We start from the raw sequence: 25,530 nt of genomic DNA, 5'->3' as shown, positions 1-25,530 counted from the left end.
AATTTGTCCACAAAATTTGAATAAGAAAATCTTTTTGTGCATATGGAAAACTTCTGGGATCTTTTATTTCAGCTCATGAAACGTGGGACCAACAATTCACATGTTGCGTTTATATTTTTGTTCAGTGTACTTTAAGGTTGGAACCAACATGCACCTCCAGCAGGAAGAGAGGCAAGAACCAGTCGTCCGCCAGCTCAGGGACAAGTTACACTATTCACAGCCCTGTGTAGTGTTCAATGTAATTGCATTGCTCGACTTTGAAACTTAAAGAATTTGTATTGTTTTAAGAATGTAAAGAGAAAATGTATGGTTTAAACGGGTCTTTCAATTTATTTTTGTTTTAGCTGTTAGTGATAATTGTTAAGTGTTAACATTTCACTAAGCCTTTGCGTTATGACCAAAGCGGTCTGACTTTATAATAAGTACAGAGTCATATGATACAAGGCATTTATGCATGTGTTATAAAAGACCAAAGGGCTCTGACTTCAAATCAACTGTCAATAAATAGGTTATGCTTTGCTGATCGTTGAAGGTTCTCTCATGATCCACAGGTTACTGTAGGGCGTGATGTATTTAGATAAGTTGATGGACCTGCAAAATGTACGTTTGTGTGTGTCAGAGCCCAGATGATTTGCAGTAGTCCTACCAGAGACTACCACACCAGGTATTACTCTTCTGTTCCCATGGAGACCAGGGCTTGATTACAACCTGTTACAAAAGGTGCCAACATTTTGTGGCTGATCTTTCTGCAGGGGAGTGGGTGAATGGGTCAAAGACCTGACTGAGCCCAGCCCTGCAAGGTATGGCTCGTTATATTGTTGTGTCCGTGTACTGAGGAACATTTAACTTGGTTCCAGAAGAAAGACACATGTGCCATGTGCACAATAGCGTACATAAGCCTGGGATATCAACCATTCAAAGTTGGCTATAGTGGGAGTGTCCATAGAATTCTATGGGAGTGACCTTACTGAGTAAATTGTTTGTCGTCATCAGGCTGTCCTTTGTTAGCAAAAACATTACCCCTGGTCATCACTAGTTAACACAGCCACAACATCTTCATTATGGCTAAACCCTGCCCATTTCCACAATTTCTCTTCTTAAAAGTTGATTTTAAACCAAACTGCTAACCTTATGCCTATCCCTAACCTTAAATTATGACCAAAAAGCACATTTTTGTTTTCATGATTTAGCTAATTTTGTCTGTGCTATTTAGTGAATGCCATTCCCCTGGCCTTAAAAAAAAGAAGCTAGCTAATGGCTTCACCGAGAAGATGAAAGACTACACCATTAAAATCTGTGGTCAATGTGTGTCGCACTTGTGGGGGAAAACTATCCCAATTAGAGTTAAACAATCTCCAAAACCTTCAGACCGATACAACAGAGGCGCACACGACACGTGGGGGAAGGTGTTGTGGGAGATGATTGATTGGTAGATTAAGCCAATGAGCAATGCTTCTCACGGCACTCTGTATTGGCTAACGAAGGACAAGTTTGATGGTTTGGTCTACCAGACCGTCGGTGCATTTGGGCGGAAGGGTCTGGGAACGAGATGAGGTGTAATGGGACCAACATGACTTCACTTTAGAGCGTGTGCCATCTTTCAGCACAACATGTCACCCTTTATAAACATGTGTTTATATAATATTCGACATAGTGGGCTGTCACATTTGACATTTGTGATTGTCACAAAAACAGGCCACATTTATGAAGCCTTTATAAAGCATGACATACGGTTACAGACACTTTGTAACACATTTATGTAATGCTTATGAAGGCATTATGAAGAATAAATGAAGCATTTATAAGCTGCACCGAGAAACTGGTGTATACAGTGCCTTCGGAAAGTATTCAGACCCCTTGACTTTTTCACTTTGTTACGTTACAGCCTTATTCTAAAATGGATTAAATAAATAAAAATCCTCAGCAATCTACACACAACACCCCATAATGACAAAGCGAAAAAATAAAAAATATATATTCAGCCCCTTTGCTATGAGACTCGAAATTGAGGTGCATCCTGTTTCCATTGATCATCCTTGAGATGTTTCTACAACTTGATTTGAGTTCGCCTGTGGTAAATTCCATTGATTGGACATGATTTGGAAAGACACACACCTGTCTATATAAGAAAGGTCTCACAGTTGACAGTGCATGTCAGCGCAAAAACCAAGCCATGAGGTCGAAGGAATTGTCCGTAGAGCTCCGAGACAGGATTGTGTCGAGGCACAGATCTGGGGAAGGGTACCAAAAAAATTTATGCAGCATTGAACGTCCCCAAGAACACAGTTGCCTCCATCATTCTTAAATGGATGAAGTTTGGAACCACCAAGACTCTTCCTAGAGCTGGCCACCCGGCCAAACTGAGCAATCGGGGGAGAAGGACCTTGGTCAGGGTGGTGACCAAAAACCTGATGGTCACTGACAGAGCTCTAGTTCCTCTGTAGAGATGGGAGAACCTTCCAGAAGGACAACCATCTCTGCAGCACTCCACCAAATCAGGCCTTTATGGTAGAGTGGCCAGATGGAAGCCACTCCTCAGTAAAAGGCACATGACAGCCCACTTGGAGTTTGCCAAAAGGCACCTAAAGACTCTCAGACCATGAGAAACAAGATTCTCTGGGCTGATGAACCCAAGATTGAACTCTTTAGCCTGAATGCCAAGCGTCACGTCTGGAGGAAACCTGGCACCATCCCTACGGTGAAGCATGGTGGTGGCAGCATCATGCTGTGGGGATGTTTTTCAGCGGCAGGGACTGGGAGACTAGTCAGGATCGAGGCAAAGATGAACAGAGCAAAGCACAGAGAGATCCTTGATGAAAACCTGCTCCAGAGCGCTCAGGATCTCAGACTGGGGCAAAGGTTCACCTTCCAACAGGACAACAACCCTAAACACACAGCCAAGACAACGCAGGAGTGGCTTCGGGACATGTCTCTGAATGTCCTTGAGTGGCCCAGCCAGAGCTTGGACTTGAACCCGATCTAACATCTCTGGAGAGGCATTGAAAATAGCTGTGCAGCAACACTCCCCAACCAACCTGACAGAGCTTGAGGATCTGCAGAGAAGAATGGGAGAAACTCCCAAAATACAGGTGTGCCAAGCTTGTAGAGTCATACACAAGAAGAGTCGATGCTGTAAATCGCTGCCAAAGGTGCTTCAACAAAGTACTGAGTAAAAGGGTCTGAATACTTATGTAAATTTGATATTTCAGTATTTTATTTGTATAATTAGCACAAAAAAAAATCAAAAAACCTGTTTTTGCTTTGTCATTATGGGACATTGTGTGTAGATTGAGGGGGAAAAAAAACAATTTACATCAATTTTAGAGTAAGGCTGTAACGTAACAAAATGTGGAAAAGTGAAGGAGTCTGAATACTTTCCGAATGCACTGTATAGCCACCAGGATCCATACTGACCATATATAGCCATAGGCTCTATCACACATTCATCTGATTATTTTGGCAGCAGAAAGACTATACCTTTTGATTTATGTCAAGTAATGCTTTATTTTCTGATATTTTAATCTACGTAGTCCGACATACCTGAGGAATACACACGAAGAGTTAAAACTGATTTTGATGATTATTGAAGGAATAATGCAAAAAGCTTTATTTCTTTGACACATACAATTCTGCGTTTTTGGATTGACTGACTTGGCCAACAGCGAAAACTAACCAGAATTGATACCAAGAAAGTGTATTTTTATTCTTTACTTTACCTTTGTAACTAGGGAGGTAGAGTCGCAAGTGCCTTCCTGAGTTTAAGATCTTCTCCTGGAAGAGGTCACTTTTGTTCATTAACAGAATCTGAAAAAGATTTGATGACAATAAAAATAATAAATCTGATGCGACTAGAGCTTCATTCCACAAGCATAAATAGCTAAATCAATGTCAACATTTAATCATTCAACATTTGAACAATTCCTAAGGACATAAGGATGTAATAACTCAATAAAGATAGAACTCAAAATGTTCCGAAAGTAAATCTTTAAATAGGAGCTGGAGAGCTTGTCAAAACACTCTCCCATACATTCCTTATAAACTCACTCCTGACCTATACCAACTCACATAACATGACACACAATGGCTTCCTAGAAGAGAACCAAAAAGACTGATATCGTTTTTCAATGCAGGGTCCACAGCTGGTGTCAAACCTGTGAATCACAGTGACAAATATCAATCCTTAGCTAGTAAGAGAGAAAGAGAGACCAGTAATGAAACCTAAAGGTGAAAGACGAGGGAAAAGGGTTGGGAGGTTGGCCACTGTGACAATATATTCTGAACAAAAAATATATAAAAACGCAACAATTCATTTTCTCTAAGTTTTTACAGTTCATTTAAGGAAATCAGTCAATTGAAAAATGCATTAGGCCCTAATCTATGGATTTCACATGACTGGGAATACAGATAGATATGAATCTGTTGGTCACAGGTACCTTAAAAAAAAGGTATGGGCGTGGCTCAGAAAACCAGTCAGTATCTGGTGTGACCACCATTTGCCTCATGCAGCGTGACACATCTCCTTCGCATAGAGTTGATCAGGCTGTTGATTGTGGCCTGTGGAATGTTGTGCCACTCTTCAATGGCTGTGCGAAGTTGCTGGATATTGGCAGGAACTGGAACACGCTGTCGTACACATCAATCCAGAGCATCCCAAACATGCTCAATGGGTGGCATTGAGTATGCAGGACATGGAATAACTGGATTTTTCAGCTTCCAGGAATTGTGTACAGATCCTTGCGACATGGGGCCGTGCATCATCATGCTGAAACGTGAGGTGATGGCGGCGGATGAATGGCACGACAATGGGCCTCAGGATCGCGTCACGGTATCTCTGTGCATTCAAATTGCCATCGATAAAATGCAATCGTCTTCGTTGTCTATAGCTTATGCCTGCTCATACCATAACCCAACCGGCACCATGGGGCACTCTGTTCACAACGTTGACATCAGCATACCGCTCGCCCACACAACCCATACACGTGGTCTGCGGTTGTGAGGCCGGTTGGACATACTGCCAAACTCTAAAACGTTGGAGGCGGTTTATGGTAGAGAAATGAACATTCAGTTCTCTGGCAACAGCTCTGGTGGACATTCCTGCAGTCAGCATGCCAATTGCACACTCCTTCAAAACTTGAGATATGTGGCATCGTGTTGTGACAAAACTGCACATTTTAGAGTAGCCTTTTATTGTCCCCAGCACAAGGTGCACCTGTGTAATGATCATGCTGTTTAATCAGCTTCTTGATATTTCACACCTGTCAGGTGGATGGATTATCTTGGCAAAGGAGAAATGCTCACTAACAGGGATGTAAACAAATTTGTGCACACAATTTGAGCAAAATAATCTTTGTGCGTATGGATCTTTTATTTCAGCTCATAAAACATGGGATCAACACTTTACATGTTGCGTTTATATTTTTGTTCAGTGTAACTAACGACTGTCAGAAAACGACACCCTCGACCAAAAACTGACGATGACTCACATCCACAGTCTAAACGTCTTTTACAACCTTTTACAGTCTAAACGAGACAAATTAAACAAGCTCGTTACACGCTTTTTATAAACAGTTCCTCCGGCCTTGGCGCTGAACTGAGATTACCTCAATTATGCCCCTTGTGTGGCAATTGCCTGTGTCTGAGGCAATTAGAGGTAGTTGTGCCGCCTGCGGCTGGCTGGGCAGAGGTGGTTAGCAGGAGGCACTCTGAGGGCTTTAATCCACTGGGCTTCCCTCAGCAGGTCACAGCGTCGTGGTTTTATTTAACCTTTATTCATACAGCTAAGTCAATTAATAAAACACCATGATGCGATGGCGACCTGTTTGAATGTTGTGGAAAGTTCAGAAGGATCATGTAGAACAGACAGACGTGTAGAATAAGGCATCACGTCAGCTCAATATGTGATATGCCTGAACGTGGCCCTGGGCTCTGCCACAACGCATAGACAGCCCCGACATCAAACACATGCCATTGGAATAAAGGTAGGTGTTTCCTCTAAAACTACTGATCCAGGGACAGATATTATTTCCTCCCCATAATGGAGGAAATAAGCTTAGGATTGGGTGGTAGGCTAATCTATATTCTGATCCTAGATCTGTCATTAAGGGCAACTTCTACCTGCAGCTGAACATGGGTAACATGGAAGTGGCCAGAGGAGAAATGGTCACTGAGGTGGACAAAGTAATTTGTAATTGGTGACCTTGGTTGAGTGTGTAATGGTTTTAGTTAGGGTTGACATTAATGTTTGGGAAAGGCAATCATTTGGGAGGATGGTGTTATGGCAGAAATTAGTTTAGACTTTGTCAGACAATCTCCATGTAAAAACTTACCAATGAGGTACTTCTGAAAACTGTGTTAGTGCAGATGGATGTAAAGAGTTCAAGGCTCTCTTGTAGCCGGTTCTGAGAGGGAGAAAGAGCGAGAACAGGGAGAGAGGGATATGAACAGAGAGAACGAGACAGCGATAGAAAGGGGGGCGAGAGAGAGGAAAGAAAATCAATGATCCTGGACATAAAAGATCAAAACAAAGGTTCACAATGTCAGATAAAACACAAAATATTTTGATTTCAAGTCTAGTTCAAATATTTATGGTACCATACAAAGCTTTAGGCCTTTCTACTGGTTTGTTACATTGTTCTGATGTAGAGAAGGCATTGTAGTGTACACAACATCCCCCTCTACCTTTTAATCTAAGCTGAGACTGAAGAACAGCTCCAACTCCCATACCTTCTGCTAACTGGCATATACTATCTATTACCATAGAGCGGTCCTCCATCAGGGTCATGTCGTAGCCACTGAGCGCCACAACAAACAGCACGGCCCGGACACAGTCAAAGTAGCTGAGCCACTTCCTCCTCTTGGTCCGCTGGCCACCAACTTCATACATCCTGTAGGTAGGCAGACGGCCAGAGACCGACAGACAACTTTATTCACAACTTCGACACAGACATGAGGTGACAGAATGAAGTAACACAGGCTACAGCTTCTGGTGTCAATCATTTAATTTCCAAAGAGTTGTAAATATGATCTACATAACACTCCACAGGGGATATCATTGTAAGTTTGAGGTTGAATGCACCCTGAAACAAAATGCCATAAATAGTGTATGAAAGATGGACGGAGACAAACTTCATATTACCAATGGAAAGCTTAAGAAAGATTTGACAGAGTGGAACAGTCACTTGTGGAGAGAGTTATTGGCAGCAGTGTCCAGATGCAACATGACAAGGAAAACAAAATTGATTTCATGTCCCTGTTAACAGAACTTCAATTTCAGTAATTATAGTGTCACCTTGAAATGTGATTAACATCAAATGAAGCTAAAGAACTTAGTTATCCATTCAAACGCATGAAAATAGTCCAGAATGTTGAACAGAATTGACTGGAAAAATAAACGTAAAAGCTCCAGAACCACCCATCACAAATGTTTCCAACTTCCACATTTCATTGATTTGTCCTTCTATCCACACAAGGTGTCAGGCACAAGGGAAATGAGAGTTCCAAAATCAATGTGATTCTCCACTCCAACTCCAGTTCCGTCTTGGGACTTGCCATCGATAAAATGCAATTGTGTTCGCCGTCCGTAGCTTATGCCTGCCCATACCATAACCCCACCGCCACCATGGGGCACTGTTCACAACGTTGACATCAGCAAACAGCTCACCCACATGACGCCATACACTTGGCCTGCGGTTGTGAGGCCAGTTGGACGCACTGCCAAATTCTCTGAAACGATGTTGGAGGCGGCTTATGGTAGAGAAATGAACATTAAATTATCTGGCAACAGCTCTGGGTGGACAGTCCTGCAGTCAGCATGCCAAAAGCACGCTCCCTCAACACATCTGTGGCATTGTGTTGTGTGACAAAACTGCACATTTTAGAGTGGCCTTTTGTCCCCAGCACAAGGTGTGCCTGTGTAATGATCATGCTGTTTAATCAGCTTCTTGATATGCCACACCTGTCAGGTGGATGGATTATCTTGACAAAGGAGAAACACTCACTAACAGGGATGTAAACAAATGTGTACACAATTTGAGAAATAAGCTTTTTGTGCATATGGAACATTTCTGGGATCTTTTATTTCAGCTCATGAAACATGGGACCAACACTTTACATGTTGGGTTTATATTATTGTTCAGTGTATATTATACCGAGCACCACAAGCAAACACAGGAGCTCAGGAATAGGCCTACTGTACTCCAATCTCTAGGGATTAACACCAAGATGGGTAAAGTAGTAGTCTGGTCCCTTAGCGAACAACTCTTCTGAGAATTGTCTAAAGCACACACAGTAGGAGTAGAGCATGGGGAGTAAAAAAAATATATAAAAAAATAACTGGAAAACTAGTATTCAGTGTTGAATCCCTGTAAAGCTCAGGGTCTTGGTGACACAGGTCATTATGATACAGTGCCCAATCTGCATCGAACGGTCACCAGGAGTGTGATTGCACTACCCTTGTCATAGACAATTAAGCAGTTTGTCTTTGGGGTCACATTTAGTTTTAAAACCGGGCAGAGCAAGGTTAGCCTGGTCCCATACTGCATACAACTCTTCCGTAGGAGTCATGTAATTAAATGAATGAACACACAACAGAAAGGAGTTAGCTACTTACCTGACTACATAACAAACATGCAACACAGAGAGGAGTTAGCCATTTACTGGACTACCAGGCTACAGCAGCGATCCCTGAGATTCCGGTCATTGAGGTAGAGTATTTTTGTAACCATTACAAGACCGCTACATGACTGGGTCATGATGCGCATTCATAAAAGTGTTGCTTGTCATGATAAGAAAAATTTAAGTTGACATTTAATGTTGCTGAAGTTTCGTTTTACACCTGTATCCACTTCTAATACCTGGTAGTGTCATTGATCATTCTTCTACGTCGACAGCACAAGAGTGGAGCTGAAGCATGATGATGTGACGTGTTCAGAAGGCTGGAGCACAAGGAGAATCAGCAAGGAGAGAAAGGGGTGGCGGGGATTTAAAGTGGCCATTAGGAGGAAACCTCTGTTGCTATTCCTTCGCTCATAGAAGCGCAGAGAGAGCGAGCGCGACATCAATATCTCATAGGTCTGATTCATTCCTCAGTCAGCCATCTCAACCTTTCAGCTGTGAGGGGGTGTCTGCTAGCACTCCTTAGGCACCCCTGGCTAAGTCGTGAGAAGGGCCAGACAGGGCTACCATGGGACATCAGAGCCCAGAGAGTAGGGCAATCACCAGGGTAGACTGGTTTATAACCCAACCCCCTCCCACCCTGGAGACCAACCCCCTCCCACCCTGGAGACCAGCATGCTCTTTCTTTGTCCCAAGACACTTTGGGAAAAGTGCAGTCCAACAAATGATTCTGATCATCAGAAGGCCTATTCAACTGTTTACTACATTTGTTTTTCAGTCAAACAGAAGCCCTGGCTCTTGGTTTCCTATAAAGCTGAAGGATAGAGCTGGAGAAATGTAACCACTCAAGTTCATAGATGGAACTTTGGAGCTGCCCAAATCCATCCCCACATTTAAAAACAATTGTTGTTTCAATGGGCGCACTCATTTTGCAAGCGGGGAACAAACATTCACCGCCCCCGCCCCTACAGTACTCAATACAATGGCAAACTCCACCTTCGCCACCCACATAGTTTGGCACCCCCTGGCTATTATTCACATTTGAAACATTTGGCCACATTCATTATTCAATAAGGCCAATTGAATGAGACAGCAAAAACATTTCACTGTGAAATTATAGGCATTTAAAGTATATTGCATGGAGATTACAAGAAATGTCATGCAGATGTAAGGGGATTTGATTTAAACTCATACATTTCATTATTGAACAAATTAAACCAAGGGGGGGGTTTGGAAATTATATAATAAAGATACGTTTAAAAAAAATACATATATTAGATTTGAAGTGTGCAACAAACTTTCCTCAATATTTAATGATTCCATAGAAACACAAAACCCTATCAGCACTACATAAACTAGAATATTACCAATTGCTTACAGAAATGCCTTAATCATTTATGCAACGTTGTGCCCTTTGTCCATGGCATCACATTGTGGGAACAAAGTGATATGGCTGAGGCATGATTCACTAAGTTTCACCCACCCCTCCACGTCACAGAAAGGCAAGCCAAAAAAGAACAAAGGCGAATTCAAGGCTCTGAGGAAGGTGTCTGACAAGCCGAAACGTAATTGTTTCTGTTTTCCCCTGTAGTACATTTTAAAATCATGGTAGACATCCGAGTACTCCTTTTCTTTTTCTGATATAGTCACAATATGACGTGCCCTACTGTAATTATTATTATGTTTTTTTATTGTATTCATGCTGGGCTGAAGCACGTCTGGGTACGCTTGCATTTATGAATTCAAGTCTCTGGAAAACAGCATGTTGGGAAAGTGATTGCCATCGGTTAGAAATAGAATACATTACATTCTCTTATGACGTGATAGTGATTCACGGACAATCTTCTTGCACAGTTCTGCTCTGTGCATCAGGAGACCAGAGACAAACTGTGACAACTTGTCTGAAGCCATTTCTTTTACAATCACTCACAGCTGAAACACCAGACTTATACAGAGGCTTATTATACACATGCATGAAGCGATGAGGGGAAATTGTCTTCATACTACAACAGTTTACTAGAATGAGTCGATACAGAAGACTGTTTTGAACATGTATTTTTCTTGTATTGGTTTGAGATTAAGCTCCATGGACATTCAGAATAAAGCTCATTTGAAAATGGTCATACTCAAGGAACCATAAGATGACGACGATCACAAGAGGAAGTTGGCATGCAGAAAATTGTTTGAAATACCACCATCGCCTGTAATCATGTAGTGTGGTCAGTATGACGCCTACCCTCTCTAAACAGTCATACCACAAACCCATTCACACCACCACCCACATGCCTACTGAAATAACACTATGAGACTGAACTGAGAATGTATGATCACGCAGAATATTTTCTGAAGGTATCAATGGGTGTCATTGTCTTATGACAGAGGGCGTCATTCTAACGGAGTCGTTAGTTACACTCTGAAGTAAGACAATGGAGGTGTACATATTTTTTTAAAGAACAACAATTGGAAAATAACATTTAGAAAGCAAGATTAATGTATTGGACAAGATTGGTGGGTAGACGAATTATGGACTGGTTTAGATACAAGGCAATTCTCACATGAGATAGAACCAGTGAAAACCCTTCCTTACCTGAAAACCATGTGATTGGCTGGAAACCGAGTCTCGATGATTCCGGAGGTTCGCACTCTCACCCGCAGTACGTCCACCTCAGTGGGAATGTATTTGGGAGCGATGATCCGACTTATGTTCTCAAAGAAACTGTGAAAGGCAGTCAGAGGAAATCACAGTCAAAGGAAACAATCAGCTTTAAGACTTTGTGTAAATGGTTTAACTGAAGAACATATCGGGCACTGTTGATAAAAATGTTTTACCAACATGGTGAATTTGCCCCCAGTTGTATGTTAAAATTGTGTTCAAAATGTATTTAAAATATTCAGAGGTTTCATTGATGCATTAACCAGTGAATAATGGAGTAAAGATAGAAGCATTACATTGATATATATATATATATATATATGATGAGTTGTATGAGGTTTCTGAGGCAGTTTAATTAGTAACTTGTACAGATAGACACACAGAAAGAGAGACAGAGAACTACATTAAGCAGTCATTTGGTAGTGTGAGATCAGAGGACAGTCCACTCAGTTCCTAGCTAGGTGGGTTCCACCACCAGAGGACCAGCAGTCTAATCTATTTGAACAGACAAACGTCCACACTAAAGGTATTCCGTGAGAGATGCTTTGTGTTGAACGTGTTCATAGAAAACTCCCTTAATCCGTAGGCTCCACGGGGACTTGAGTCAAAAGATGTCCATAGTGATGAGAAAGAAGGGATTGTCAAAAACAACATCCAAAACTGTGGATGGTGTTAAAACGCAACAAGCCTTAAGGAAATGCCAAGGCTCTAGAATTTGCAATTATGAAGCATGTTCCGTGTCAACACACCTCCGAGGCCTTTACTCATCGTATGCAAATCAGGTTCATGAGCCATCATTATAAAACGCAAGCTTTTTGCTGGAATACTCAGAAGGTATAATGGTAGAACTGTATTACCATAGACTGACTGTTTCAGCCGAGCTCTAAAAGCAATGTCCTTTCCATAAGAGAGAAAACTCATCATTAGAACATGATGAGAGCGTCTGCTAAGTGACCAATTATTTATTTATAATTATTATTAAAACAAGTCACAATAAAAAAAAGGTACAAACAACCATTAGAAGGGAAAGGCCAAATGAGCAGTGTTGATATAAGTGGGGAGGAATAACATGAGACATATTGGAGCTGACCTTTTGATCACAGAGCAATTAGCACTTTTCACAAAGCAACACACACAAGCTGGCGCAGTAGAGAACGGCACGAAGCGTAGTAAACTGATAGCTACAGGGTGCGACTGCGAGGCTTCTGCCAACCACCTTCCTACCCACGCTGCACTCTACACCTCCCCGAGCCAAGCATCCGTGACATTCCGGTCCAGTCTCTTCGTGTCAGCCACCAAGGGTTCACATCCACTCCCTCCAGCCCCTCCCTCCATTCCTTCAGCCCTCACACCCTCCCAGAATGCAGCACTCCCTACATGGCTGGTGATTTTGAGTTGCGGCCAACAGGCCCTGGGTTCAAATAGTATTAGTTTCCATTCAAATACAGTGAGCGTTTGAATGAACCTGGCCTGGAGCGTGCCGGATGGATGGGGGCTATTCCATTGGTTCCATTGTGCCAGTCAAGTTCAATTGAGCGCAGCTAAAGTATTCAAAATAAAATAAATACAATTTAAACCCAGGTCTGGCGGCCATGAAGCCCAAACTGTCCGCTGTCCGGCAGGCCATAGTGGCATCTCAGTGGGCCACAGAGGCCCAGGCTACAGGGGCGGGAGCTCCAGGCAGACTCCGCTGCAGCGGGGGGTTGATCCAACCTGGCACCCTCAAAGAGGACACAAAGCTTGGGTACGGTCATGACACCCGCACCCCCTGCTTTCCTCTGCTGGGCTGCTGTCTTGGAGGATCGTGAGTTTGGAAGCAGAGCTTCAAAGTGATGGGGATGGACTGTACAAGCAGAGTTATGTTCAGCTTGGGTTAGCAGTGTTTACAGAAGCCAACAGTCCCAGTTCCTCACAGCCTCCTCTAAAACCCCAGTGGAATAGTAAAGAACTACAGGTCAGGAGCAGGTCTGAGTCAACTGTCATTTCTGTAACAAAAGAAACAAGTCTGTATGAAAAAACAGTTGTCTCTTTTACATGTAAGTTGTCAGTTCACTGAACAGCCTCTTGGACAGTCTCAATACTCTAAAATGGCTTCCTCTCCTCATCACCACCAATGGGTGAAATGACAGGAAAGGTTTCCATTATATTGCTTTCACCTGAAATGACCTGCCAGATCAGTGATCGGCAGAGGAGAGAAGACGAGGAAAAAACTTGACAGAGCCTTCGAGTCCATCATGTAAAAAGAGCAACACGGGTTCAGTCAATGACAAACACCTCTTGGCATTTATTTTTTTATGGTCATTTCCTCCCTTCACTCTCCCTTAACATTCAGAGAAAGTCAAAGTGTGTCACTACTGTCTGATCTGCCAATTCATGTGGAAGAGATCAATTAGAACAGGTGGTCTAACAGAGACAGAGGACAGAGACAGGGGAGAGAACTGGGACAGAGGTAATCCTTAGTAATATCAAGGGTGTTTGAAATGGCACCCTAAACCCTAGTGCCTACAGGGCTCTGATCGAAAGTGCTGCACTTTAAAGGGAGTAGGGTGCCATTTCAGATGCAGACAAAGACACTTTATTGACGGGTGGACGGGAGGAGAGAGGACAGTGGGAGAGAACGGGAGGAGAGGTAGAGAACGGGAGGAGAGGTAGAGAACGGGGAGGTAGAGAGCTGGGAAGAAGGAGGTAATCCTTAATGTCACATTACGACTCCCGCTCTCAGCCAGAGTAGGAGACACTTTAACGAGTCCCGAAAATGAAGCGTCATGGTGGACTGGTCTTTCCTTAGTCCGGGAAGATACTGAACACCTCACACGACAGAACCCAGCACCTGTTTCACTGATAAGAGCATACTCTCTTTCTCTCTCACAAAACATTAAAAACACATGCCCTTTCCATGGCATAGACTGACCAGGTGAAAGCTATGATCCCTTATTAATGTCACTTGTTAAATCCACTTCAAATCAGTGTAGATGAAGGGAAGGAGACAGGTTAAAGAAGGATTTTTAAGCCTTGAGACAATTGAGAAAAGGATTGTGTATGTGTGCCATTCAAAGGGTGAATGGACAAGACAAAAGATTTAAGTGCCTTTGAACGGGGTATGGTAGTAGGTGCCAGGTGCAATGGTTTGAGTGCGTCAAGAACTGCAACACTACTGGGGTTTTCACGCTCTCTCCGTGTATCAAGAATGGTCCACCACCCAAAGGACATCCAGCCAACTTGACACAACTGTGGGAAGCATTGGAGTCAACTTGGGTAGCATTGGAGTCAACTTGGGTCAGCATTCCTGCGGAACGCTTTCGACACCTTGTAGAGTCCATGACCCGACGAATTGAGGCTGTTCTGAGGGCAAAAGGGGGTGCAACTCAATATTAGGAAGGTGTTCCTAATGTTTTGTACACGGCGCATGTGCGTGCGCGCGCGCAGCATACCACCCTACATTCCACTGCTGGCTTGCCTCTGAAGCTAAGCAGGGTTGGTCCCTGGATGGGAGACCAGTAGCCCTTGATCATGACTCAGTTCCATTACATTACACATTAGAGTCATTGAATGAAGGCGTCTTCTGTAGGGGGGAGTTTTATTAAGATCCGTGACGCTCGGTCTGAACATTAACACATCGCTTGCGGTACGGTTTTGGAAGCATAAAGAACTCCAAAATCAAAAAGGTTAAATTGATACACACCTTTATAGAGTTAGGGTTCCCACACGGCCATATTTCCATATTACAGCGCTTGTTTACGGAAAACAGAGTGGACTACCTGTGCTAATTAGCTATCTGCGTCTTCGAACACCTGTTTGTAAACGGAAGTCTGACACCACAAACGTGTTGTCTCTGAAAAAGAGAGTGTGAAATTATTTTGATGTGATATGAAAGTAGAGGGATTTATGTTTCTAGAACCGTACCGCAATTGAAAATCAATTCACGTTTAGATGGAGTATTTGGCGGTTTTGGCTTCCAGAGCCAATTCACCCTTTAAACAGAACATGTAAGGTCCTTGGACGAAGGAGTAACGTTAGGCTGCTTTAGTCCATTATTGGGCTAAGAGACCAGATGCTGCTGGAAGTGATGTTGCAGGGCCAGTAGGAGGCACTCTTTCCTCTGGTCTAAAAAAGATCCCAATGCCCCAGGGCAGTGATTGGGAATATTGCACTGAGTAGCGTTCCGTCTTTCAGATGGGACATTAAACGGGTGTCCTGACTTTGTCTTCACTAAATATTCCCATGGCACTTATCGTTAAGAATAGGAGTGTTAACCCCAGTGTCCCGGCTAAATTCCCAATCTGGCCCTCATTCTAGCATGGCCACCTAATCATCCCCAGCTTCCAATTGGCTCATTCATCCCCCCTCCTCTCCCATGTTACTATTCCCCAGGTCGTTGCTGTAAATGAGAATATTCTCAGTCAATTTACCTGGTAAAATAAGGGTAAAAAAAACTTTTTCCATCAAACAAACTCATGAAATCATTGTGAAACATAACTAAAGAGAGCGGAGCAGAATGCTACCTCCGTTAACCCAAACCTACATCATCATAATCCACACTTTACTTGATCACTGGAAAAACACCCTATTGAGCAAATGTAAATGTCCCTGAAAACAAGGCATAAAGAGGCCCTAAATTGGGATTTGAGGACACTTGAAACAAAGTGTCGTAAAAACCCACCACGCTTCACATGAAGCACCTAATTGCGTCGCTCACCAAGGACGTGGTGCGATGTCCCATCATATCACATGCTTAGAAACACAGCTGATCAACCCCCACAAGAGATGACGTGTGTCTATGACACCAGAACAATACAAACATTACCATTCTGATCATGACCGCAGTTCAGGGCAGGGGTCTGTTTTAAGAACATGTAAAACGCATGCACACCTCCAACTACAGAGAATGACGCCATGGTGTTTAAGTACCCATCTAAATAAGTGAGTCGAATATACAGGAGTATCTTCAAAGAGGTCAAATCGGGCACAAACTGGTGCAGATTAAATTGGAGCTGGGTAACTTTGTGTGGATCCATCACCACCCCCTCTGGCTTACAAACCCATACATAGCCCTCTAACAGTCTGATGCCACCTTACCAACAAACCTCCATACATGCCCTCTGATGCCACCTTACCAACAAACCTCCATACATGCCCTCTAATGCCACCTTACCAACAACAGCCCCCCAGGTGGTGGGTAAAGTAAAGCGGAATTGCTGTGACGCAGGACACATGGTCGCTACCTAGCTCATAACGCAGACAGTCAGAAGTCTTCTAACCAATTATCCCAGTCACAACCCACCTCTGTAAGTAGTAGTATGTATATGTATGTACTACGTAGTATGCACACAATCCCCTGTTATCGTCCCCTCACTTGCTCACTACCCAAGATACACTAGTCACACATCAGACAAGCATTTCAAACTTAATTTGCATGCCCTTTCTTCATGTCCTTTTTGAACCAACCACCACGTTTACAAAGATATTCCGCAGGCATTACATTATAATGAAGGACCAATTAAAAATGTCAATTCAGCAAAATGTCAGGATAATCATTTCCTGTGACGGATGTATTTTTAGCTACAATCCCATTATGTGTGTATCGACGAGGAAGTAAGCAAAGGCTTCCCTTGTAGAACCTGGGAGGATCCACACGGCATAGTCAGTCTGGATGAGGTGGGACAGTGCAGATAGAACATGCGTCACAATCCCAGTAGCACGATTCTTGATTTTCCATGGCAAAGAAGAAAAGAAGCCACGAGGCAGACTATTAAACTCTATGGGCCTTTAAGAACCTGCTTTTTGTCAAATGCTTTCTGCTATACCTTAAATTATAGGATGCGAGTGACAGTGAAAAAGATGAGAAACACTGCCGCTACCTCGCGCTCCATATGTTGTTTCCTTGCCATGATAATACTTCAGAGTACTGTGATACGGAGTATGGTGACAACACTACATGTAAGGTACTCACTAGAGCGCAGAGTCGTTGAGTTGGAACTCGTAGCCCCTGGCGGCTGCAGCTCTCACACCCTGGTCGGCCCAGAGAGCACAGAAAGACAGGGCCACAAACGGCAGCAGCTCCCCGTCCTCCCCAAAACACTGGCCACAGGACAGCACAGAGCGGGCATGGGCCTGCATGGGGACAACAGGCAGAGGGCTTAATGATCACCAATACTCCAGGGAATATAATGAAAATGTGCTGTCTCGGGTTGTGGTCTTTAGAGAATTAAAAACACATGCTTTTTTATTTATTTAAGTTTTGCTATGTAAAATGTGTGTTTCTTATTGGACTAGTCCAGGTAGTCCCTCCCTGTCTCAGTCTGTTTTCTTCCATTTGGTGCCTAATGAACAACCCAGCTAAATCATAATGGGACAGATGTAGAAGATAAATGCCAGTCCCTGTGCCCATTTGTCATTATCAGTGAGGTCAAGAAAGATGCGTCAGGCAAAGAGGCCTTTAAACTTCGAGAAATCACTTGTGATCGTGTTAGGGATGTAGCTAGGAGAATACCAGAGCAAGACTGACATCTGAGCACTAAAGTTTCAAAAAGAGGACACTGGCCAAGGGCAGAGATACAGTGGGGAGAACAAGTATTTGATACACTGCCGATTTTGCAGGTTTTCCTACTTACAAAGCATGTAGAGGTCTGTAATTTTATCATAGGTACACTTCAACTGTGAGAGACGGAATCTAAAACAAAAATCCAGAAAATCACATTGTATGATTTTTAAGTAATTCATTTGCATTTTATTGCATGACATACGTTTTTGATCACCTACCAACCAGTAAGAATTCCGGCTCTCACAGACCTGTTAGTTTTTCCTTTAAGAAGCCCTCATGTTCTCCACTCATTACCTGTATTAACTGCACGTTTGAACTCGTTACCTGTCCACACACTCAATCAAACAGACTCCAACCTCTCCATAATGGCCAAGACCAGAGAGCTGTGTAAGGACATCAGGGATAAAATTGTAGACCTGCACAAGGCTGGGATGGGCTACAGGACAATAGACAAGCAGCTTGGTGAGAAGGCAACAACTGTTGGCGCAATTATTAGAAAATGGAAGAAGTTCAAGATGACGGTCAATCACCCTCGGTCTGGGGCTCCATGCAAGATCTCACCTCGTGGGGCATCAATGATCATGAGGAAGGTGAGGGATCAGCCCGGAACTACACGGCAGGACCTGTTCAATGACCTGAAGAGAGCTGGGACCACAGTCTCAAAGAAAACCATTAATAACACACTACGCCGTCATGGATTAAAATCCTGCAGCGCACGCAAGGTCCCCCTGCTCAAGCCAGCGCATGTCCAGACCCGTCTGAAGTTTGCCAATTACCATCTGGATGATCCAGAGGAGGAATGGGAGAAGGTCATGTGGTCTGATGAGACAAAAATATAGCGTTTTGGTCTAAACTCCACTCGCCGTGTTTGGAGGAAGAAGGATGAGTACAACCCCAAGAACACCATCCCAACCGTGAAGCATGGAGGTGGAAACATAATTCTTTGGGGATGCTTTTCTGCAAAGGGGACAGGACGACTGCACCGTATTGAGGGGAGGATGGATGGGGCCATGTATAACGAGATCTTGGCCAACAACCTCCTTCCCTCAGTAAGAGCATTGAAGATGGGTCGTGGATGGGTCTTCCAGCATGACAACGACCCGAAACACACAGTAAGGGCAACTAAGGAGTGGCTCCGTAAGAAGCATCTCAAGGTCCTGGAGTGGCCTAGCCAGTCTCCAGACCTGAACCCAATAGAAAATCTTTGGAGGGAGCTGAAAGTCCGTATTGCCCAGCGACAGCCCCGAAACCTGAAGGATCTGGAGAAGGTCTGTATGGAGGAGTGGGTCAAAATCCCTGCTGCAGTGTGTGCAAACCTGGTCAAGACCTACAGGAAACGTATGATATCTGTAATTGCAAACAAAGGTTTCTGTACCAAATATTAAGTTCTGCTTTTCTGATGTATCAAATACTTATGTCATGCAATAAAATGCAAATTAATTACTTAAAAATCATACAATGTGATTTTCTGGATTTTTGTTTTAGATTCCGTCTCTCACAGTTGAAGTGTACCTATGATAAAAATTGCAGACCTCTACATGCTTTGTAAGTAGGAAAACCTGCAAAATTGGAAGTGTATCAAATACTTGTTCTCCCCACTGTATATGTCTAAAACTGGGCTGACTAGTTACACTGTATGATCCTGTTAGGTCAACGTGTAAAATGGGGAATAGTTGTGGTTCACGTATCTGTTGCCTGGTGTAACTACGTATTTTAAATGGTCAAATCAAAAGGCACTAACAAGGTGGTCAGTAAGTAGCTCCACATGGGATGATGTTCCAAGACTAGCTACTAGCTCTTCTCCCTCACCTTGTTTTTCTTGTTGGCCAGATTAATCCGCAGCAGTCCCATGCCGCGCAGCACAAACTTCATGGAGGTCAGGAGGTTATCCAGCACTGCAGCCTGTGGAGGGAGGGAGTTGGAGTTTTATTTCAGTATACATGGCAGCTACAGTCTGAAGTGTGAATAAATCAAGAAAACAAAGTAAATCAGCCCCCATACCATACATCCAGACGCACAAACTCCCTCCCTAAACACCCAAGTAGTTATTTGATTAAGCATCAGTAAAAGCATTTCCTTACAGAATGGAAGCATATTAATCAAAGAGCTTTTCCATGTTCTCATATGGGTCTGTTAATCAATTCCATCCTTTACGTCAATCATTAATTTTTTTCCCCTTCCCATGGCGCTTGTTTTTGCAACATGGTTAAACAAGAGGGAATTAGGGGTGTACACCCTCCCTGCTACAGTAGGCGATGAAGGAAAACCTCCCTGCTACAGCCCAGATAGCCACAGCATGAGATGAAGGAAAACATGAAAACAGAGGGATTACCTCCATCACAAGCTAGTCAGGGGAAGCTGTTCTCATTCCAGATCCATGACATGGAATTTCCTTATACACTTAATAGGCCCGTCTGCTCATCCTTATAAACACATGTAGGCCTACATACAGTGCCTTGGGAAAGTATTCAGACCCCTTGACATTTTCCACATTTTGTTACAGCCTTATTCTAAATTGGATTTTTATTTTTTTTTACATACACACAATACCCAATAATGACAAAGTGAAAACAGGTTTAGACATTTTAGCAAATGTATAAATAATAAAAAAACTGAAATACCTTATTTACATACAGTACCAGTCAAAAGTTTGAACACACCTACTCATTCCAGGGTGTTTCTTTATTTTTTACTATTGTAGAATGTCCTTGAGTGGCCCAGCCAGAGTCCGGACTTGAACCCGATTGAACATCTCTGGAGAGACATGAAAATAGCTCTGCAGCAACGCTCCCCATCCAACCTGACAGAGCTTGAGAGGATCTGCAGAGAAGAATGGGAGAAACTCCCCAAATACAGGTGTGCCAAGGTTGTAGCATCATACCCAAGAAGACTCAATGCTGTAATCGCTGCCAAAGGTGCTTCAACAAAGTACTGAGTAAAGGGTCTGAATACTTACGTAAATGTGATTTCAGTTTTTTATTTTTTATAAATTAACAAATATTTCTAAAAACTATTTTTGCTTTGTCATTATGGGGTATGTTGTTTAGATTGATGAAGAAAAAAAACCAATGTAATCAATTTTAGAATAAGGCTGTAACGTAACAAAATGTGGAAAAAGTCAAGCGGTCTGAATACTTTCCGAAGGCACGTACACACACACACACACACACATTTCCCATTTGGGAATAAAGTTGTGTTTGTTATACTAGTCTTAACAAGCATGTTTTGATTGCCCTAGAGCTTCAAGAATGTTTTCATAGATAATGTATATATAGCCTACATACCTTGTATACAATCATGTTGTGTTAAACCCAAGGTCCCTATTACTACAGAGGGCAGTATGCATTGATCATGGTATTGTGACTGTTGAAACAGCATTAAGCCAACAACATAACAGGCTATGGACCTGTCTGCTATGGACCTGTCTGCTATGGACCTGTCTGCTATGGACCTGTCTGCTATGGACCTGTCTGCTATGGACCTGTCTGCTATGGACCTGTCTGGGTCCTTTAGAATAGTGAGAAAGTAGTGTAACAAAGCCAAGAATCCCCTTTAAAGAAAAAAACAAATACCACAACACATTCTAGAATCCCTGCCAAGGAGGGTAAAGTGTACAGTACCTTGAAGCTAATTAGCTCTGGTTTGGAGAAGCCATGACTGTGGATTACCTTCATCTGCTTGACCATGGTACTCTTACCACTCTCTGCAGCACCTGGAACAAAGTAGTCATCACATCTGAGCAGTCTAATGCTAACTTAGATGATCACATAAAAATAAATACATTAAATATATTCTGCAGTGACATGGTTGGCCATATGTGATTTGCAACCAACCTGGTCTCAGAGCATTTCGTATTTTTCTGTACATAAAAACGGACACTGGAATGAGTATGATATGTTATGTTTCGTATGGTATGTGTTCATTTGTGGATGTCTATCACCCATTTCATATGATATGTTACGAATTACAATTTCTATTATATGTTACGAATTTGTAAAACATTCAATATATTACGAATCTGCAAAACATATATGTTACAAATTCTAGCTAGTTGGCTAACGTTAGCTAGCACGCTAATGTTAGTTAGGCTAGGGGTTAGAGTTAAGTTTAGGAGTTAGGTTAAAGGGTTAAGGTTAGGGGAAGGGTTAGCTAAAAGGGTTAAGGTTAGGGGGAAGGGTTAGCTAACATGCTAGTAGTTGCAAAGTAGCACGTAGTTCAAAAGTTGCTAATTAGCAAAAATTGTCCATAATGAGACTCGATTTAGCAACCGTTTGCATTATAAGGTTAGGGTTAAGTTTAGGAGTTAGGTTAAAGGGTTAGGGGAAGGGTTAAGGTTAGGGTTAGGCGAAGGGGTAGCTAAAATGGTTAAGGTTAGGGTCAGTGGTGGAAAAAGTACCCAATTGTCATACTTGAGTAAAAGTAATAAGACACCTTAACAGAAAATGACTCAAGTAAAAGTGAAAGTCACACAGTAAAATAGTACTTGAGTAAAAGTCTTAAAGTATTTGGTTTTAAATATACTTAAATATCAAAAGTAAATGTAATTGCTCAAATATACTTAAAAGTTTCAATATGTAACTTTTTGGGTGACCCGACCAAAATCACATAAAAAAATGTGAGTTATAGATCTATTATTCTACTTGAACGCAAGTCTAAGAAGCGGTAGATCTGTTCTATGTGGGCTATTTCTATGCTTCCCGTTCTTAAGTTTTGTTTTTGCGTCTTTTACTTTCGTTTTGTACACCAACTTCGAACAGGTAAAAAAAAAAATTTTAGTTATGGAAAATATATTTCACAGCGGTTTAGATGGTTCAATGATTCACAACACTATACCATCTTATCTTGTCAAAAACTGAAATTAGGCTAACTATACTGAACAAAAATATAAACGCAACATGTAAAAAGTGTTGGTCCCATGTTTCATGGGCTGAAGTAAAAGATCCCAGAATTTTCCCATATTCACAAAAAGCTTCCTTCTCTCAAATTTTTTGCACAAATATGTTCACATCCCTGTTAGTAAGCGTTTCTCCTTTGCCAAGATTATCCGTCCACCTGACAGGTGTGGCATATCAAGAAGCTGATTAAACAGCATGATCATTACACAGGTGCACCTTGTGCTGGGGACAATAAAAGGACACTCTAAAATGTGCAGTTGTGTCACACAACACAATGCCACAGATGTCAAGTTGAGGGAGCATGCAATTGGCATGCTGACTGCAGGAATGTCCACCAGAGCTGTTGCCAGAAAATGTAATGTTCATTTCTCTACCATAAACCACCTCCAACGTTGTTTTAGAATTTAGCAGTACGTACAACCGGCCTCCCAACCGCAGACCACGTGTAACCACGCCAGGCCAGGACCTCCATGTCCAGCTTCTTCAACTGCGGGATTGTTTGAGACCAGCCACCCGGACAGCTGATTGAACTGTGGGTTTGCACAACTGACATTTCTGCATACTGTCGGAAACTGTCTCAGGGAAGCTCATATGCATGCTCATCGTCCTCACCGGGGTCTTGACCTGACTGCAGTTTGGCATAGTAACTGACTTCAGTGGGCAAATGCTCACCTTCGATGGCCACTGGCACGCTGGATAAGTATACCCTTCACAGATTAATCCCAGTTTCAACTGTACCGGGCAGATGGCAGACAGTGTGTATGGCGTTGTGTGGGCGAGTGGTTTGCTGATGTCAATGTTGGGACCAGAGTGCCCCGATGGTGGTGGTGGGGTTATGGTATGGGCAGGCATAAGCTACAGACAACCAGCACGATTGCATTTTATCAATGGCAATTTGAATATGAAGAGATACCGTGACGAGATCCTGAGGCCCATTGTCGTGCCATTCATCCGCCACCATCACCTCATGTTTCAACATGATACTGCACAGCCCCATGTCGCAAGGATCTTTACACAATTCCTGGAAGCTGAACATTTCCCAGTTCTTCCATGGCCTGCATACTCACCAGACATGTCACCCATTGAGCATGTTTAGGATGCTCTGGATCGACAGCGTGTTCAAGTTCACACCAATATCCAGCAACTTCACACAGCCATTGAAGAGTAATTCAACAATCAACAGCCTGATCAACTCTATGCAAAGGAGATGTCGTGCTGCATGAGGCAAATGGTGGTCACACCAGAAACTGACTAGTTTTCTGATCCACGCCCCCTACCTTAAGCTATCTGTGACCAACAGATGCATATCTGTATTCCCAGTCATGTGAAATCCATAGATTAGGGCCTAATGCATTTATTTCAATTGACTGATTTCCTTATTAACTGTAACTCAGTGAAATCTTAAATTGTTGCATTTATATTTTTGTTCAGTGTATTAGTTTTAGTAACCAACGGCTGAGCGATTTCTGCATAGTATAACTTTAAGTATCAAAAGTACAGATACCCCCAAAAAAACGACTTAAGTAGTAGGGCCTACTTCAAAGTATTTTTTTTCTTAAGTACTTTACACCACTGGGAAGGGTTAGCTAACTTGCTAAGTAGTTGCAAAGTAGCTATCGTGATGAGATTCAATCTAGCAACCTTTGGGTTTCTAGAAATTCGCATTATACCCAGCCACCAAAACTCCTTTCATATTTGCCTTAAGTAACCATCTGTCTTATGTAACCATACCAAAAGGTATCATGTATTAAAGTCTCTCGGATTTAGATACAGAATAATACGAAATGATATGAGACCAGGTTGTTGCAACACACACATGGACACACCGCACGCACTCAAACTTACCAAGCAGCAATATTTTGATCACGTTCACCTCAAGTTTCGCTTGCTCGAACAAATCTCTTTCTATTTTAGAGTTTTGAATTTTCGCCCTTTTCTCCTCCTCAGTAACGTCGGAGACGGGGTGAATGCAAATTGATCTCACGCACATCTAGGTTTGAAAAGTCAACTTTAGTCGAATATATTTTCTGTTAGGATGTCACATAACGACCGTCCGGAGACGTGTACTTGTTTTAAAATGTATTGAAAAACAAATTAGGTGTACACATTAACACAAACAAAGACAAGATTTGGAGATACCTGCAGGGGGGCTGGCAGAATATTGAAAAAGCGAAACATCTTTGAGGTAGCCTACCGCATAGAGCGCAACGTTTGCAACAAACTGGGGCTGAAAATTCAACACGAGATAAAGCTAAAAGAGAAATGAGGTAAGCCTAAAGAACAGGGAATATGTCCAAGGAATTTATATAGGCTATGCTACTCTGTGGTCCAATCTTGCAGCTAAACTTGCAGTTTAGAGTTCCACATGGGAGGTGACCAAACAGAAAACACCTGTGCTTTATTAGTGGAGAGAGCCCTGCTCATTTCATGAAGATATCAATCACGGGCGCGAAACTTAATTAAAGCCTACAAATACCTATTACAGTGTTCTATAACTAAGTTGATGGCTTTATTTAAACAGATACACATGCATAGTGCTTTATAATACATTAGGAATTTTTGATTTAATATAGAGTATTATCAAACGCGGCGCAGGGTAACAAACCCCGGGTCGCTGGCGTTAAAGGGGCAATCAGTAGTTGCTAGATCTATTTTTGGATTTATAAATTAATTATATGTACCCATTGATTAATGAAGAATATAACATATAAATGCCTCATGAGCTTAGTTCAACTGTCTTACCCCATCAGAACCCAAAATATATTCTTGATTTACTCCAATGTTTGTAAACAAAGTAAATGTAAACACACACTATATAGCCTCAAAAC

General features: G+C 42.4%; 1 protein-coding gene across 1 annotated transcript in view; it reads right to left on the bottom strand.

Annotated features, from left to right (window-relative positions):
- Positions 1-25,055, bottom strand: part of LOC121551559 (guanine nucleotide-binding protein G(o) subunit alpha) — a 31,499-nt gene extending 6,444 nt beyond the window's left edge. The window contains exons 1-9 of the mRNA XM_041864263.2: positions 24,842-25,055; positions 24,548-24,692; positions 21,428-21,519; positions 19,617-19,709; positions 17,217-17,377; positions 11,201-11,329; positions 6,755-6,884; positions 6,327-6,398; positions 3,717-3,804 (exon numbers count right to left, since the gene is read on the bottom strand). Of these exons, the coding sequence (XP_041720197.2) occupies positions 3,717-3,804; positions 6,327-6,398; positions 6,755-6,884; positions 11,201-11,329; positions 17,217-17,377; positions 19,617-19,709; positions 21,428-21,519; positions 24,548-24,692; positions 24,842-24,880 (949 nt within the window). The 5' untranslated portion in view covers positions 24,881-25,055. The remainder of the gene's footprint in view (positions 1-3,716; positions 3,805-6,326; positions 6,399-6,754; positions 6,885-11,200; positions 11,330-17,216; positions 17,378-19,616; positions 19,710-21,427; positions 21,520-24,547; positions 24,693-24,841) is intronic.
- Positions 25,056-25,530: the final 475 nt, after the last annotated feature.

Source organism: Coregonus clupeaformis, chromosome 35 (genome assembly GCF_020615455.1).
Source record: "Coregonus clupeaformis isolate EN_2021a chromosome 35, ASM2061545v1, whole genome shotgun sequence".
Taxonomy (NCBI): Eukaryota; Metazoa; Chordata; class Actinopteri; order Salmoniformes; family Salmonidae; genus Coregonus; species Coregonus clupeaformis.
The sequence above is the reverse complement of the archived record's forward strand: the minus strand, read 5'-3'. Positions and strand labels throughout refer to the sequence as shown.